The sequence below is a fragment of the Acinonyx jubatus genome, chromosome A1 (assembly GCF_027475565.1).
Source record: "Acinonyx jubatus isolate Ajub_Pintada_27869175 chromosome A1, VMU_Ajub_asm_v1.0, whole genome shotgun sequence".
Taxonomy (NCBI): Eukaryota; Metazoa; Chordata; class Mammalia; order Carnivora; family Felidae; genus Acinonyx; species Acinonyx jubatus.
Window position 1 is genome coordinate 189,878,652 of NC_069380.1, and position 17,574 is coordinate 189,896,225.

General features: G+C 41.2%; 1 protein-coding gene across 5 annotated transcripts; it reads right to left on the bottom strand.

Annotated features, from left to right (window-relative positions):
- Nucleotides 1-95: 95 nt before the first annotated feature.
- CNOT8 (CCR4-NOT transcription complex subunit 8) lies at nt 96-17,091 on the bottom strand. 5 transcript variants are annotated; one of them, XM_015063910.3, is made up of 7 exons: nt 16,787-17,091; nt 9,655-9,838; nt 8,091-8,284; nt 5,075-5,236; nt 4,333-4,477; nt 3,266-3,376; nt 96-1,608 (listed from the first exon to the last, which is right to left on the bottom strand). In XM_015063910.3, the coding sequence occupies exons 2-7, from the start codon at nt 9,769-9,771 to the stop codon at nt 1,459-1,461; spliced, it is 879 nt and encodes a 292-aa protein (XP_014919396.1). In that variant the 5' UTR covers nt 9,772-9,838; nt 16,787-17,091; the 3' UTR covers nt 96-1,458. The 5 variants fall into 5 exon arrangements, with proteins under 5 accessions (XP_014919396.1, XP_014919395.1, XP_053055783.1 ...); XM_015063909.3 differs by lacking the exon at nt 16,787-17,091 and adding an exon at nt 15,906-16,717; XM_053199808.1 differs by lacking the exons at nt 5,075-5,236; nt 16,787-17,091 and adding an exon at nt 15,906-16,727.
- Between the last annotated feature and the right edge of the window lie 483 nt (nt 17,092-17,574).

The following is a 17,574-nucleotide window of genomic DNA, read 5'->3' on the forward strand; positions in this document are numbered from 1 at the left end:
CGAGTTTGGGGACAGTCAAGATGCTTCCAGGCACTGACTGCAAATGACCATCTCCTACAGCCAGTAATTAATAGCTATAAAAGACCAAACCTTCATGCCAGTGGTTAAAAAGAAATCTTTATTTTACAAAATTAAAAACATAAATAATATTTACAAGCATCTTAAATACCAGCTTATAATACTTGACATTTTGATTCATCTGAAATTGAGTTTTTCATAAGCTTTTAAAATGCAAGACTATTCATCCACTTCAGTGAGTTACCAGTTTTTATTTCCACCATTTCAAAGGGGTTTTTGGTTTTTCTAAATTGGCCATACTGTAGTCATTCAAAAAACAATGCATTTTTTAAATGACCAGTTTAAAAAAAAAAAAAAAAATCACAGTCCTGAGCTTCCTACACCCATTGTGGGATATTATTCCAAGAAAACTCTAACCAAATTCCTTACTGCCCTGTTTACATGTACCACTATAACTTTTTAAACACACTGCTGGTACTCACATAATCCATCTCCCTAACTTCTCAGGTTTGCTGAAAGGAAAGGCAGGGAGAACAAAGAGACATGGGGGAATACACATGACCATCTGAAATCACATTACTGAAAATATAAGACTTATGGTCCAAAATTCTGATCTTGTTTCCTTCACGAACAAATCCAGCATATTTTATTAAAATTTAAAATGATTTCAAATGATAAACATGTGACAGCAAATCTCAGTGGCACAATGGAACAGAGACTTAAAGACGCGTAAGTGGTTAACTTAACACCCGTTCTGGAGTTCCTCATGAATAAAGGGTAGACAGATTCAGAAGAATTTTGTTTTTAATAAAAGTTTTCATTATCTCGTCTTCAAAATGTCAGCACTGAGTAATTCATTTCCACATAATAGTACACAACGAAAGACTAACAAAGCGTAAAGAAAGCAAATGTCCTTGAGAAGGGTCAAAAAAGATTTTTAAAAAGGAAAGGAAGGAAAAGACATCTATATCCCACTTCACAAGAACGCCACGTCGTTCCACTTTCCCTGGAAGCCCTCAGCTCAGCTGAGAATCACGTCAAGAAGTCTTCATCCTCAGAGATGAGCAACAGATTTAAAAGAAAAATAATGACACAGATGAGAATTATATATATTTTACTAGTTCGTCTCTGACTTGTCCCGGATATTTAAAAAGGTGTCAAATGAGCCATGGATGCTGGTGGCAGGAAGCAATTGGAGAGGCTTGGGGATGAGGAATAGGGAAGACTTGTTTACAAATTCAGAGCAAACCCCTCTTCTGGATCTAAAATAAAGACGTCTTTTGTCTTCAATGCAACAGAAGTCTTTCTGTCAACGCAGATGGTAGGTACGGTTTGCTCAAAAGAAGCGTTTTCTCTTGGGGAGGAAGATAAGTACACACAAACAGTCAGCACATAAGCACCACTCTGGGATCAGGCCCACCCTCCAGAGCCTCGCCGCCATCACTGCTGCATGTTGTTGATGATGGCCAAGATGCTCATCTTCTCCTGGGCAGAGTCCACATCCTCATTCTGCTTCTGGGCCACTCCCGTGCCTAGGCCATAGAGCCGCCCACAGTACTTGGCATCATCAATACTGTCCTCAAAAAACAACTGCAGAATAGGACAGAGAACTCACGGTGAGAATCACGCCCAGAGTCCAGCCAAATCTCCACACTACTATATCAGCACCTCCCAACTGTCTTAAAGCCCTGAAAATCTACCCAACTAGAAAGTAACTTCATTAAGAAAGGCTCAAGACATTTCCTATACACAGTCTTTTCACGCTCCTTTTATATATAGGCTCTCCTTTCTGAACAGACTTCTATTCTCCATGAGTTCTTTTACTGGCAGGATCCGTGTGCTGCTGCTGCTGCTGCTGCTATTTAATACGGCCACCTCCATCTCCCTTCTCTTTAACAAGCAGTGCAGTGGTCAAGAGCTTGGGCTATACACTCTATACCTGTCCGTAAGCCACGGTTCCCTATCTATAAAACAGGATAATGTAACAGTAGGCTGTTACAAGTGAGATACTGGATATCACACACTTCAGCAGAGTTATCTCAACCTTGGCCTTCCTGGGCAGGACAATTCCTTGTTGAGGGGCAAGGAAGGGAGCTGTCCAGTGCACTATGGTACTGTAGAATGTTTAGCAGTGTCCCTGGCCAGTAGAGGACCTCTCCCCTGCTGTTCCACATTGTGACAACCAAAAATGTCTCCAGATATTGCCAAAGGAAGCTTGGGGGGGCATGATGCCACCAGTTTTGTTCTTCTTTCTCAAGAATGCTTTGACTATTTGGGGTCTTTTGTGGTTCCACACAAATTTTAAGATTATTTGTTCTATTTCTGTGAAAAATGCCATTGGAATTTTGATAGAGATTTCATTGAATCTGTAGACTGCTTTGGATAGTGTGGACATTTTAACAATATTAATTCTTCCAATCCATGAATACTGAATATCTTTCCATTTATTTGTGTCTTCTTCAGTTTCCTTCCTCAATGTCTTACAGTTTTCAGGGTATAGGTATTTTACCTCCTTGGTTAAATTTATTCCTACATATTTGATTCTTTTTGATACAGTTATAAATGGGATTGTTTCATAATTTCTTTCTGATAGTACATTATTAATGTACAGAAACACAAGAGATTTCTGAATATTGACTTTGTATCCTGAAATTTTATTTACTGAATTCATTTATTAGTTCTAAGAGTTTTTTTGGTAGACTTTTTAGGGTTTTCTATGTATAATATCATGTCATCTGAAAATAGTGAGTTTTACTTCCTCCATTCCGATTTAGATTCCTTGTGTTTCTTTTCCTTGCCTAATTATTCTGGCTAGGACTTCCAATACCATGTTAAATAAAAGTGGTGAGAGGGGGCATGCTTGTGTTGTTCCTGATCTTAGAGGAAACCCTTTCAGCTTTTCCCCACTGAGTATGATGTTAGCTGCCAGGCATTTGGTAAGTAACAGAATTTAAGCATAAAATGAGTGTTTGAACAAACGTGAATTTGTTTATATGAGAGAAGAAATAACGAGAAGAAAAGCAAATAACTGCAAGAATGAGAACTGCTAAGAACGCCCAGTACATGTCTACACTTGAGCATGCTGAGTGGCCTCCATTTCAGAATGTGTCTTTGCCTCCCAAACTACATTTAGGATACTGAACATAATGACAAACAAACAAAACAACTGCTTTCAAAGTGGTCAATTTCCAAAAGAACTATAAATTTTCAACAAATCTCGGTCCACAAAGATAACCCACCACCTTACCTCTTTCATCCTGAAGAATGCCATTCCCGTCAGCAGCGAGTCTGAGCCTGCCTGATGCTGCCTTCCAATTCTCTGCAAGTCCAATTGATCGGCAACTTCCTGAAGACCTCCCTGCAGATGTAAAGAAAATAAAGATAATATTTCAGACCCGCCACTCGTCTACTGGAGTCAACTAAGTCCATTCTTGTGTTTAATTATTTTGGGAATGACAAGTGGGAGCCATTTGCTAAGGCCTTATTACCCCAGCAATATCCCCTGTTCAGCCCTCCACACGATATACTGTGTTATATTTCACTTTCAACTCCTTTCTTTTATACACTATTAATAGTGTTAGACCTCTGCCCCATTTTAAAGTCCTAACTGCTATAAAAACTGAGCAAATAGTCAAATACCAATCCAATTCTAGACAGCAAATCTCTTATGTCAACAATTTATTAGGGTGTTGAGTTCTCGAACTATCTCAACTTACGAATCCATCTGAGAGTCTGGTGCGCTCCAGACCCCATCCTTAACAAACTGCACATACACCTCACGGTGCCAACTGTTTCACTAGGTTTGTGGGCCCTAAGTGAAGAACTCCTCCCTCAAGATGAGAGAAGCAGAGGGCTCCCTTCATACCCAGATTAAAGACATTCACCACACAAATCCCTGTGCCAATCAGCTCTATATGTATTTCTCTAGCACCATGTTGGCACCTAGCTGGCGCTCAAGAATGCAGAACAATGACAAATAATTTCTAAAAACAGCAATGAAGCCAAATGACAAGTCTGCTTTTTTGTCTTTGTTGTTGTTACTAATATTAAGAAAATATTATAGGGGCACCTGGGTGGCTTAGTCGGTTAAGTGTTCGACTTGGGCTCAGGTAGTGATCTCAACAGTTTGTGAGATCGAGCCCCACATCAGGCTCCATGCTGACAGCTCAGAGCCTGAAGCCTGCTTCAGATTTTGTGTCTCCCTCTCTCTCTGCCTCTCCCCCACTCATGCTCTCAGTCTCTCTCTCATGCTCTGTCTCTCTCGAAAATAAAGAAACATTAAGAAAAAAATTTAAAAATATATATATTGTGTACCTTAAGATTTTTGCAACTCTTCATCAAGTATTTCACATCATAAATAGATGGGAAAAAAAGGTTCAGAATATGAAAGAATTCATGTTCCTCTTCTGGCAAACGAGAATCCGTAAGTAACTTTACCATGTAGCCAAAATCATAGCCACTACAAGAGAAAATGAGGCAAGGAGTGAAAAAACAGCAGTTACCAGGCCCCAGCATTCAACTGCTTTATTTCTCAAAACTTAATGATACTCTCCGTGAGTAACTTTCAGTGTTCCAAACTAGTTTATCCTACTGTAATCTCAACTTTCTATTAAATACTAACAAACCACACTAATATGAGAGACATACAAGAGAACCCAAGGGTTTAAAAATATGGGTTTTATCCACCAAAAATTCTAAAGTACTGAAAATGTAAATTAACATCTAAGAGGAATCTGTCTTTGGAGTACCTAGAAAATTCCAGGCCATTCATTTAAGAGAAAAAGATGATCAAGTGCTTTGATCTCCCCTCCTCCATCTTTCCACTTGGAATGTACCCACTGATAGCCAAATGACAGAACCCAATACTGTATGAAACAAACCAGTATGTGCTCCAAAGTACTTTTTGAAAAACTGAAACATGGGCCAGTTACCATTTCAATTTCATAACTGCTTCATAAGTCACCAGAAGAAGATAGCAATCAGTACTGCAAAAATAACATCAGAATGCAATCCCCTGCTGCCAAAGAAAGAGAAATATAGATGCTCTGAGACTGACCTATGAAATGAAAGCCATTTGACGTTGTCACAGAGAACCACCCCTGATGTCATAAGCAGCTCTGCAAAGTGCAATGTGTCAATCCCCTCTTCCTCATGCTTCTGAAATTGTAGTCCTGAGTTAGCAAGGAGATCTATGGAATCCTGGGAGTACATGTCCTCTCTAAAAAAGAAGGTATTCACTTCTTAGTGGTGGATAATCTAACAGAAGTAGTGGGCAGCAATGTTAACATCACCTTAAAATTAACATCTTATGATTACAGAACAGGTATCCTTGAAAGGCTTTCATAATTTAAGAACAGATCAATTCATTCTTTCCAATATTCCAACAAGCATGCAAAGTAGATAATCTTATCTCTGCGGCAGATGGAAAAGTGAGATTTGCCCCCACAAAATAAATTTCTTAAATACAAAAGGTCCACATTTCTCACTGTTTAAAGAAAAACAGAATCAACCAATACAAAAACATTTAAAATAGAATACTCTTAAAAATGTTCTTATAATACCACCTCACAGAAATAACTGTTAACTCATTTTATATAGCCTTCAGACTATTTTCTCCATGTACACAACAACCTCCATCTCTACACCTACATAGCACAGACCATCTTTCCAGACCAATACTGATAAATACACATCCTTTGCAACTCTGGCATAATACTCCACTGCAAAGATACATCCATCAATTTAAACACAGGAATATTTATAATACCACCTATCACAAAAGTAGGGGGAAAAAGACATCATTTTCTGATGGATCCTTCCATTACGTTAACTTCTTTTCCACTAGATTTCACTATTTTTTTTCCTTTCATTTGTTTTTCACATAAACTTAAAAGACAACTAGGGAATTTTTTATTTTCCTTTGTGTATTAATTACCATTAAGGTATAAATAACAGGCTTTGACAATGGACTAAAAAAAAAAAAAAAGAATTAACGGAAAAAGGAAAGGAAGTTAAAGGAAAAATCCAGATCGTCTCCCCAAATTATTCCTGGACCTCAAAGAAATCTCCAAAGCACACGAACAATCAAAAAATTATTCCTGAGCTACCAAATGCTCCTGGTGCCCAGTTAAAGAATGCAGTATTCAAGAACTGTGGTCCAGTAAGAAATACACTAAAACCACCTCAATCAGCAAAATGATAGTCTCCCCTAATTTTTCCCCATAAAAAATTATATCATCCTCAAAAACTTAAAAACAGAACTACCAAACGATCCAGCAATCCCACTTCTGGGTATATATCCAAAAGAACTAGAAGCAGGGTCATGAAGATTATCTGCACATCCATGTTCATAGCAGCAATACTCAAAAACTCAAGAGGTGGAAACAATCGAATGTCCATCAGTGGATGAACAGGTAAACAAATGTGGTCTAAACATACAACGGAATGTTATTCAGTCTTAAAAACAAAGGAAATTCTGACATGCCACAACATGGATGAACCTTAAGGATATTATGTTAAGTGAAATAAGCCAGTCACAAAAAGACAAATACTGGGTGGTTCCATTTATATGAGGTATCTAAAATAGTCAAATAGACAGAAACAGAAAGTAGTACGGTAGTTACCAAGAGCTGGAGAAAAAAAAGAAAAAGGAGAGCTGTTTAGTGGGTAGAGTGTCAGATTTGCGAGAGAGTTCTGGAGTTCTGTTTCACAACAATGCAAACTTACTTAACACTACTGAACTGCAAACTTAAAAATGGTTACGATGGCAAATTTTATGTTATGTATTTTTTTACCCACGTTTCTAAAACATCAAAATTTGCCACTATCAGGCTTCAGTTTCACCTACTCTTGATTAGCATCTACTCTATAGCTTATTTCTTCTGTTATGAAACATAGTAATCTTATTTTACAGATAAGGAAACTGAATTACAGAAGATAAAATGAACTCCAAACCACTCAGCTAAAAAATGGCAGAAATGCAATTCAAACACTGATCCCCTAACTGGGGAACTGACTTTACTTTTTCACTTTAAACAGCTATAATTCACGTAACTAAACAATTCACTCATTTAAATATACAATTCAACAGTTTTCAATATTTTCAGAGTTGTGCAACCACCACCACAGGCCACTTCATCACCTCAAAAAGAAAACCCATACCTATTATGCAATCATTCCCCACTGCCCCATAACATAACCCCCCTATACTCTAGACAACCACTAACCTATTCTGACTCTACAGATTTGCCTATTTTGAACATTTCATATAAACAAAATCATACAATACATGGTCTTTTGTGTCTGGCTTTTTTCCCTTAGCATAATGTTTTCAAAGCACATCAATATACAACATGTATTAGTACTTCTTTCTTTTACTGTCCAATAAGCCGCTGCCTGGATATACCACATTTATTGTATCCATTCATCAGTTCACAAACATCTGGATAGTTTCCACTTTAGGGCCTTTACAAATAATGCTGTAATGAACATTCACCACATACAAGTTTTTGTATGGATGTGTGTTTCCATTTCTCTGAGGTATATGCCTAGAAAAGAAATTACTGGGACATATGGTAACTCTCTGTTTAACCTTTTGAGAAACTGCCTATTTTCCAAAGAGGCTGCACCATTTTACTTTCCCAATAGCAATGTGTGAGGATTCTAATTCCTCTACACCCTTGCCAACATTTGTTCTTGTGTCTTTCTCATTATAGCCACCCAGTGGGTGGCTCACTGTGGTTTTGATTTACATTTATTTCCCTCATGACTAGTGGTGGTGACCATCTTTTCATGGGTTTATTAGCCATATCTATATCTTCTTTGGAGAAATTTCTAGTCAGATCTGATGCCCATTTTTAATTGAGTTGTCTTTTTATTGTTGACCTGTAAGTGTTCTTTAAGAGGGACTTTACTTTCTGAGATTCCTTATTCCATTCTCTGTTTGGCTGCTGTGTCCAATCCTTACCTGGTTTCAACAGAAAGAAAACTTTAAATTAATAAAATCAGTTAGAGATCACAGTCTGTACAAATGTAGCAGATCTAAGAATAACACTGAGAAGTGGCTCACTTACGTAAGATTAAATTTGAAGTTGAACTGCCAAGTGTTGATTCCAGAAGGATATTCTCCCTTTTCATTTGTGAATGTAAGGCCCAGCTGGATAATTTTTAGAAGGTCAACATTGCACCGTAAAAGCTGATACTGGTAATCTATGGAACTACGAAATTCACCAATTGGTCGCACCACAACACCTGGAAATTCTGTGTCCTAGAAAAGGAAAAGGTCTGTCATCATTAGGTTTCACAAAACAGTGGATGCTGAATTTATCACTCATAAAAATTTTATCTCAATTTATAAAAGTTATATGACAAGCCCAAGCTTGGGCACAAAAACCTATCTTAAAATAACTGATTTTGGGGGGCGCCCGGGTAGCTTAGTCGATTGAGCATCCGACTTCAGCTCAGGTCGTGATCCAGCGTTTTTGTGGGTTCAAACCCTGCATTGGGCTCTATGCTGACAGCTCAGAGCCTGGAGCCTGCTTTGGATCGTATGCCTTCCTCTCTCTCTGCCCCTCCCTCACTCCTGCTCTGTCTCTATCTCAAAAATAAATAAACATTAAAAAAATTATTTAAAGAAATATATGATTTTGGGGCACCTGGGTGGCTTAGTCAACTCAGCATCCAACTTCGGCTCAGGTCATGATCTCACAGTTCATGAGTTCGGGCTCTCTGCTGTCAGCACTGACTCCACTTAGGATCCTCTGTGCCCCTCTCTGCACTTCCCCCACTCGCTCTCTTTCTCTCAAAAATAAATAAATATTTTTAAAAATTAAATATTGATTTCATTGATATCTACAGAAGGAGCACTAGAATCATGAAGCTTTGTGCAGCAACTTAGAGGAGATCCTAGACAGGATGTAAGAGCGGCTGACTAACTATAGATCAATTAAGGACAGGCTAGGTTCGTATACAGTGAATTAAAAAAAGTCTAGATTAAGAACAAAGTATGAACAAAAATACAAATATGGGGAAGTGAAACAGTAATTTAAAAAAACAACTGCTATACTTACCTTGAGTAAAAAGCCTGGAACAAGACCACAGAGAATTTTAAATACAAGGCTAAAGACGTAATGCTTATGAGTAATGGGGACTGGAGCACAGAAGGTACATCCTCCTCTAGAAGAGGCCGTTGGTATCACCATGACACACATCTGCCTCTCCAGCCACTCAACGCCAGGCAAGAATGCGAATCCCATGCCAGATCTTCCCAGTGTTTTCCAGAGATACCAGAAATCTGGGCTTTAAGAGAGGTCTCTCTATATTTAAATGCTGATAACTAATTTTTAAAAAAACACTGTCAAATTCACCGCATCTGTGGTATAGATGTGCCCTACTGGCTAACACAACTTTTGCCTTAAACATTTGTCAATACAGAGTAACATTACAAAAAGTCTAAGATACTAGAGGTTACATCCTTCTCAGACCCACTGGCTACCTTGAGGTTTCATAAAAGCTTCACAACCTTCCACCAAGTTTAATTTACCATGGCTTTGGTGGAAGTCTTTCCTTCAAAATCTCACACTGAGTATTCCCTAAGTCCGCAGCAGAAGGTGAGTTAGAAAGAGTGGAGCTCTTTACCATGGCAATATAACTATAGCTGAGCACAATTTCTCGGATCTTCCTCATCTCTTCTTCTAGATTGCTGGCCCAGACTTCACAGATAACCTGGCTGTTCTCCACAAGTGCTGCAGGCATCTTGAAGAAACTTGAGCAGTCACGTTCAGCTGACTTTATTAGAGGGCAAGCCAATGGTTGATCTGATCTAGATTCAAAAACATATTTTGAAATCACATAAATGTACACACTGGCAAGATGCCAACAAAACAAAGGTATCAAAAAATCACTTCATCAGTTTAATAAGCTAAAACATTAAGATAGTTATATTTGTATTTATTCCCCATTTATTATGATGGGGAAACCTATCTTGGTCAAGACACACACACACACACACACACACACACACACACACACACACACGTCTTTAACCTGAAGAAACTAAAATTACTTAAGAAATCTGAAGGAACTGGGGTGCCTAGCTGGCTCAGTCAGTGGAGCATGTGACTCTTGATCTCAGGGTTGTACAGTTGAGATGCATGTTGGGTATAGCAATTACTTAAAAATAAAATAAAAGAAAGAGAGGGAGGGAGGGAGAGAGACAGACAGACAGAAACAAACCTGAAGAAACTTTTGCCCAAGCTGCCCTTTAGCACAGAAGTGAAACCACCACCCTAAACCAGTTTTTGAGCCCTTTCCAGACTACCTAAACACTAAAATAGCCTCCAATGACCACAAATACTCCCTTATCTGTAACTTTCACAACACTTGCACAGAGACCAAATCATGGAAACATTTTTAAAAGAATCTCTTTAGCTAGTTTACATGTACCTGGATCTCTGAAAGCCTGAAAGAATGTACATCTAAGTCTTAGTGACTCCTCCCTCCACCCCCTAAAAAAGGAGAAATTCCTTTCCTCCACCATCAAAAAGTCACATATAACTAGAGGCAATTAACTAATGTAACACAGTGCCTCTTTACATTTGTGCAAATAGATCATGAAATGAGGGATTTTAGATTGTAAAAACCAACACCACTAAATGAATCTTTAACCACCACAATGAAAATCAGAATTAGAGTTATTAAAGTCTACTTTTAAACACATAATAATATAAAGAAACTAAGCAATTCAACAATAGGAGTAGAGAAGATGGCAAGTATGTAATTTTTTTAAATGTTAATTTACTTTTCAGATAAGAGACAAGAACACAGGTGGGGAAGGGGGCAGAGAGAGAGGGAGACACAGAATCTGAAGCAGGCTTCCAGGCTCTGAGCTGTTAGCACAGAGCCCGATGGGGGACTCAAACTCACAAAATGTGAGATCATGACCTGAGCTAAAGTCTGACACTTAACCAACTGAGCCACCCAGGTGCCTCGAGAAGATGGCAAGTATAAATAATTCAACAGGAAAAGATAATGATTTACAATGTATATTCTGGGAGGAAACTAGGGGGAAACAGTAGTCTGCAAAATGAAACTCAGTATAGTTCAGCTTCAGAGTAATGCTATTATTGTAGCAATGAGATGCTTGATCATAAAAAGACCAAAAGGAGCTTATCATAATGGCCTTTCTTTAAAAAGGCAACCCCCAAAGCGCCTGGCAGCTCAGTCAGTTAAGTGTCTGACTCCTGATTTTCAGCTCAAGTCATGATCTCACAGTTCATGAGATTGAGCCCCACATAGGGCTCTCTGCTGACCCCGCAGAGCCTGCTTGGGATTCTCTCTCTCTCCCTCCCTCCCCTGCTCATGCTCTTTCTCAAAATAAATAAATAAACTTTAAAAAATTAAAAAGGCAACCCCACCACAGGGAATACTCAACACAATGTAAGAGTGGACTCCAGTATATACATGTATTCAGAGGAAAATTCCTAGAAACAGTAAAATGAAATCTTTCCTTCCTACTTTCCTGACAGGTAGATGCAACCATAAGAATCCGGATCAAAACAAAATTGTCATTCTCAAACGTCATCATTTCTCCGAGAAAGTTCTGGGAAACCTGTTGGTCTGTCAGCAACCTTGAAAGATTCCATTTATTCAAGGTATCCTACACTTCAACAGGTGTTTCTCTGAAATTATAACAGACTTACTGTAATTACTCTAAAACTTAAGTAGACTGTGGTATATTCCTAACAAATATGGGTGGACACTTGTTAAAGGCAGAATCCATTTCTTCTCATTTCCGTTCTGTACACAATGGTATGAATTAAAGACTTGCAGATGAACATATAAAGAACATCCAAAAAGGGGTGAAGTCCAAACTGAGTGTGGAGTAAATTCCTCTATATGACCATAATTAAGAGAATGCAAGGACTCTGATTCAATTCTACGTTGTGTTTAAGGTTTTCTCCTGCAAGATGGCACAAAGCCATTTTTATGCCCATTAATGTTAAATCAGTACCACTTCACTTCCTTATTTTCCTAACTGAAACAATGCACTTCCTTTCTGGTGTCATTTCAGAGATTGGGCACATTCAGGGTGGTATGGCCGTAGACTGGTATCGTTTCAAACACAACGATAAACTACTGCAGGGGAAGTGGGTATGACTATGAATACGTTTCCCTAAGAGTGAAGCAGCAAAAGGGACCCAAGCAAAAATATGCCTTTGGCCTCCAAGCAGAAAAGAGCAGACTTAAAAAGAAGACAACTAAGTATTTACACTAAACCCTTAGAACCAGGCTCCCCAGCTAAGAAGCTCTTAAGGGTGTGTCAAAAAAAAAAAAAAAAACTCAGGAAATAATCTGAAGAGGCTCCCTCTGGTCAGAGAAAAGATAATATAAACACCATTATGAATAGTCAGTACAATGTATTCAAACTTCTCCGACAATTCACTATGAACTCATGGATTTAAACCTAAGAAAATAAACCTCACTGGTCACCACTAGAGAATGCTAGTAAATCAATCTATTTTTTAAAATACGTGTCTTGTCTTTCCTACGTAAATTGTACTAAGTAACTTAAGAGGTGAGGGAAAGTTTCTTTTAATAGAAATTATAAAGCCAAGAAATACAGACTGAGAGAATCTCACTGTTCTGTAACTCCCAAAGAATTCATAGATCTGGGCAATATCAAAATGGCATCTATATGGAATACCCAGAAAAGGCAAATCTATAAAGGCAGAAAGTAGACTACAGCAGTGGGATGGGAATGGGGATTAATTGTAAATGGCATGAGGTATGCTATTGAGGTGATAGAAATGTTACCAAACTCAACTATCTGATGACTGCACAGCTCCATATATTTAGTAAAAATCACTGAACTCTACATTAAAATGGGTAAGTTTTATAGTATGAATTACACATCAATAAAGTTGTTAAAATATCACAATGGCTGTAATTACTATAAAAAGAGACAACCACATACCATTGCCTCCTGACACAATACATCACCACTATGAATAAGTCTTGCCAAAAAAAATCTAACTTGAATCTGACCAAACCTCTAGACCAATTTACAGGAAACAAAGAGGACAGAGGAACATGTTAAATGACACCACAGAAAGGCAATCAGCAAAATCCAGAAACTACTGTGGGAATCTACAGAGTAACCCAGATTTTTCAACAAATTGCAAGTACTAAAAGTAAAAGACTCTACTGGGTGTCTGGGTGGCTCAGTCAGTTAAGCGCCCAAATAGGGTTTGGGCTCAGGTCATGATCTCATGGTTCGTGAGTTCAAGCCCCACATCGGGTTCTGCACTAGTAGTGTGGAGCCTGCTTCGGATTCTCTCTCTGCCTCTCCCCTGCTCATGCTCTCCCTCTAACTAAATAAATAAATAAATACACAAAAAAAATTTTTTTAAAGAGTAAAAGACTCTCAAGAGACGTTTCAGCCCATCAAAATCTACAGACCTTAATTAGGTCCCGCTTTAAACAAACTATTAGAAATCTTTTTAAACTGACATTTTTAAGACAAAAGTCTGAATAATGGCTGGTTTTGGTTTTGTTTGGGGGGTTGCTTTTTTTTTTGGTGTTATATTGTCATGTTTTTTTTTTTTTAAAAAGAGTCCTCGGGGCACCTGGGTGGCGCAGTCAGTTAAGCGTCCAACTTCAGCCAGGTCACAATCTCACGGTCCGTGACTTTGAGCCCCGCGTCGGGCTCTGGGCTGATGGCTCAGAGCCTGGAGTCTGTTTCCGATTCTGTGTCTCCCTCTCTCTCTGCCCCTCCCCCGTTCATGCTCTGTCTCTCTCTGTCCCAAAAATAAATAAACGTTGAAAAAAATAAATAAATTTAAAAAAGAGTCCTCATCTTTTAGAGATAATGCAAAACAGAGTACAGGTGATACAAAATGTGGGATTTTGCTTCAAAGTTAACAGTGGACAAACCTCACAACAACTTTGTACAGTGGTGTCTTCACTACATTTTGCAGATAAAACAGAAATTTAGACACATTAAATTTAAAAAGCACTATCATGACTTCCATTTCCAAGAAAATTTTTTTAAAAAGCTAAGCTACTTTCAAAAAGCTAACCATTGCTATATATATCTGATAAATGGGGAACATAAGTGCAGACCACTGGCAAAAATACCTAAGATGAGTTCTCACACCAAACCCTTATCTAGGAAAATTGTGGGGGAATAGCTTGCAAACCCCAAAATGTAATGCCACTCGAAAGCTGAAAAGGAATCACCTTATGCACATTTAGCTTAGCATAGATTACTGGTTATGCTAGCCAAAGAAGAGAAATAATGATACTGAATGATGCCAGCAATTTTGCCTGCTACTTTCCACTCAGCGAGCACATGCTCCGGAAGAAGCGTAAGACGGGAATCACAAACATACTGTTCTCCTTGGTCAGTCTTCCTCCTCTCTCAGTGCCTCTCCGTGCCAGCAGGGCATAGCACACCTCACAACGTGGAAGGACTCTATTCCATTCAAATATGTTTATCTGTGCAACACAGACCCTAAAGCTAGGCTAATTACTTTACCTGGGTTGCAACCAGAGAAACAGTAACAAGTTTAAAGGCTTAAGGAAAAACTGTGCTAGATTTACTGAGAAACGGAATGGCCCTGATGTACAACCTTGTACCTCCTAAGGAATTTTTAAGGATAATTCTGATCCCCATGCAGTTTCCCTCACAGGCTGACTTTAAAACTTGACTCTCCCGTGAGCTACTCCACTCTATATGAAAGCAAAATACAAACACTGATACCTGTTGGTTCCCAGCATTAGACTGTTCAAGAAGGAAAGGTCAGATACAGGAATTACTGAGGTCCTTGACCTATGCTGATCTGCAGTAAAATCTGTGAGCTCTCTCCTGCTGACCTATAGGATAAACTTCTCCAAAGCAAAGCTATTTACCCAGGCAAGCTCTAAAGAGCAACTACGAATAAAGCCACCGGCAAGCTTTCTCTGCAAGCAATCCAGAGACTTGCTTAGGAAAAGACTGTTTGGTTTTTCCAGTTTTGTTTTGTTTAAGCCTACGTGTGCAAGGAGACCATAAACATCACTTCCTCAATTCTAGAGAACTGAACAAAGGCTTTACCGCACATGGATAAGATGGAAAAGGAAGTGGGAGCAAGTTAGAAGAAATGGCAGCAGCTTGGAAGAGGGTCCTCTCCATACACGGCCCGCCGTCCTCCATCACCTCCGCCCCCAAAACAGTGTCCGAAGACAACTACCCTGGACTTAACCGCAGTTCAACCAGTTCTTAAAACCAACCATGTGGTCCAGGCCTCCAGAGCAATAGCTATGGCTCATAAACAGAATAGCAAAGAAAAGTTGTGGGGCCAAAAGAACCAAGAAGGCGTAGGCCCGCAAGGTTCCAAACTCAGGTCCTCTCCCTTACAGTCTCCCATCATCGTTCTCTTCCTGTTCTGGATCACCCTCCCTCCCCAAACAACACTCATCCCGCCCCTCTTCCTTCTACCCTCCCTCTTTTTTTTTTTTTTTCTTTTTTAATTACACGCCTTCGGGCCAGAACGACCTGCGTTCGAACCCAGACCGACCAGCTGTGTGGCTTTGCATAAGCTACTTAACCTCTCTGGTGCCTCAGTTTTCCTATCTTGTAAAATGGGTTTAATAACATACACCTCGGAAGACTGCAGTAGATGTTAACAGAAAGCATATAAGGTGCTTGATAAAGTCCTGGCACAAACCACTAGAATATCATTATTGTGTGGTAGTGGTTGGTAATACTACCACTATTCGATGGCCCTCTCTTTTCACACCCCTTGCCCCTCACGCACGCCCCAAAGCCCCTTCCACCCACAGGTCCCCGATGGCCTCCCACACTCTCCCATCTCGCTCGTCTCTCTGGTGAGAGCGAGCCCGCTTACCCTGATGGCTGGGCCCGCGAAGCGCGGGCTTGCGGGCTGGCGGGCAGAGTCCCCCGGGAGCGGCGGCGGCGGCGGCGGCCCCTGACCCGGCGCTCTCCTACTGCCCCGGATCTGCTCCGGGAACCGAGCGAGCCAGTGAGATGGGCGCCCTCGTGCCCAGAGCGGCCTTACGCACTGCCCAAAGAAACCTGGGCGAACCACTCTACCCACTGGATCCTCCCGACTCGCCTGCTCCCTTAGCGTCCTCCAGACGGGCGCGCGCGCGCCTGCTCATGCCTGCTCCTCCCCTTCTGCGCGCCGCGGCGACTCTGCGTGTTCGTCCAACCCGTGAGCTCGCGGGGGCAGTGCGCAGGCGCAAAACCATGAGGGCTCCCCGAAAATGCGGGGCGGGGCGGTCTCGGCGGACGCCTGCGGAACACGACCCATCCCAGGCCTTGGCGCGTTAGTTGCTCTGGCTCAATTCAATTTCGCAATACTACTCCTTTTTGGTTCTTCCGCGCGCCCCGGGGAGAGGCGTGGTCTAGAACTGGCCCCGGCTCGGGGTGGGCGTGGCCTAAACATCAAACCCGAGGAAGGGGCGTGGACCATCTGACCAAATCCCCGAATTGCAACTCCCCCTCCGCCCTGCTTTGATAGACCGTTAAAATCATTGGCAGGAGCGGACTTTGGGGGGAGGTTGATGGGGGTGGATCCTGATCCCTTCCGTCCGTACTAATGCAGCTCCTTGGACCCCTCAGTTAACGAAACATCTATCTCTAGGCTTCCTTTCTGGCAAACAATTAGTCGGGGGTGGGCAGCACCCCCAAACCCAGTCTCCGTGACGTCCGGCAAGGCCCGCCTCCCTCCTCCCCGCCTTACAGAGTCGGGAAAAGCAGCGTTACCACAGCAACCGGCCCGCCAGGGCCTGCTCGAATTACAAAGAAGATGCGGCCTCCCGTGGGAGAACCGCGTCGCCCGGCGGTCCGAGGAGCTTGGAGGCGGCGGTCAGTAGGCAGGCTCTGCACGTTTTCCTTGACAGAACACTGGGCCCGGGCCTGGCCTAGGAGCATCCAAAGCCTCCACCCGCGCCCTGATCCTTTCTGGAGAGAGGGGGCTGTCTACCAACTCCTGTCCTTGGCATCATTTGAGCAGGCTCGGCTGCAGCGCTGCCTCGTTCTCCGGCCCTGGGGAAGAAGACAAAGCACCGACTTCCTGCACACAGCTGTCAATTCCGAGCCGCCCTTCTAGCCTCTCCCGCAAGAGCTCCACCCAGTCCCTGAGACTGGCTAGTGCGGACGGCCCAAAGCAAGGCTCTAGCCACAACCCTAGGAGCCTTCCCTTGAAGAAGGCTGTTGGCAAGTGGATAGCAAATTTACTCCCAAGCCACGGGGACTTGCTGCTTTTAAACATTTCCTCCAACGGGGATTCTCCAGAATCCTGCTTCCATTTTCGAGGCTGGGAGGCAGAGCAAGCCTTCAGCGGCAATTTCAAACCGAGTACCCAAAAGCTATTCTCCAGGGAGGTGAACTCCCACCCCAAGTCCCCAGATCAGAGCATCAAGTGCGCTTTCTGAACCCCACTCCTCATCTCCCCTCCAAATGAGGGTCTGTCTCATCTGTAACACAGGGCTGTAACTATCTCATAAGGTTATTGCCGTATTAATAGAAGAAAAACACCTCACACTGAGGAA

Coding starts and splice junctions, on each gene's coding strand:
- CNOT8 (XM_015063910.3), bottom strand. CDS start 9,771: ATGCCTGCAGCACTTGTGGAGAACAGCCAGGTTATCTGTGAAGTCTGG. Junction 8,285..9,654: donor GCTATAGTTATATTGCCATG/GTAAAGAGCTCC, acceptor TTCCTTTTCTAG/GACACAGAATTTCCAGGTGT. Junction 4,478..5,074: donor AAATGGCTTTCATTTCATAG/GTCAGTCTCAGA, acceptor TTTCTCTTGTAG/TGGCTATGATTTTGGCTACA.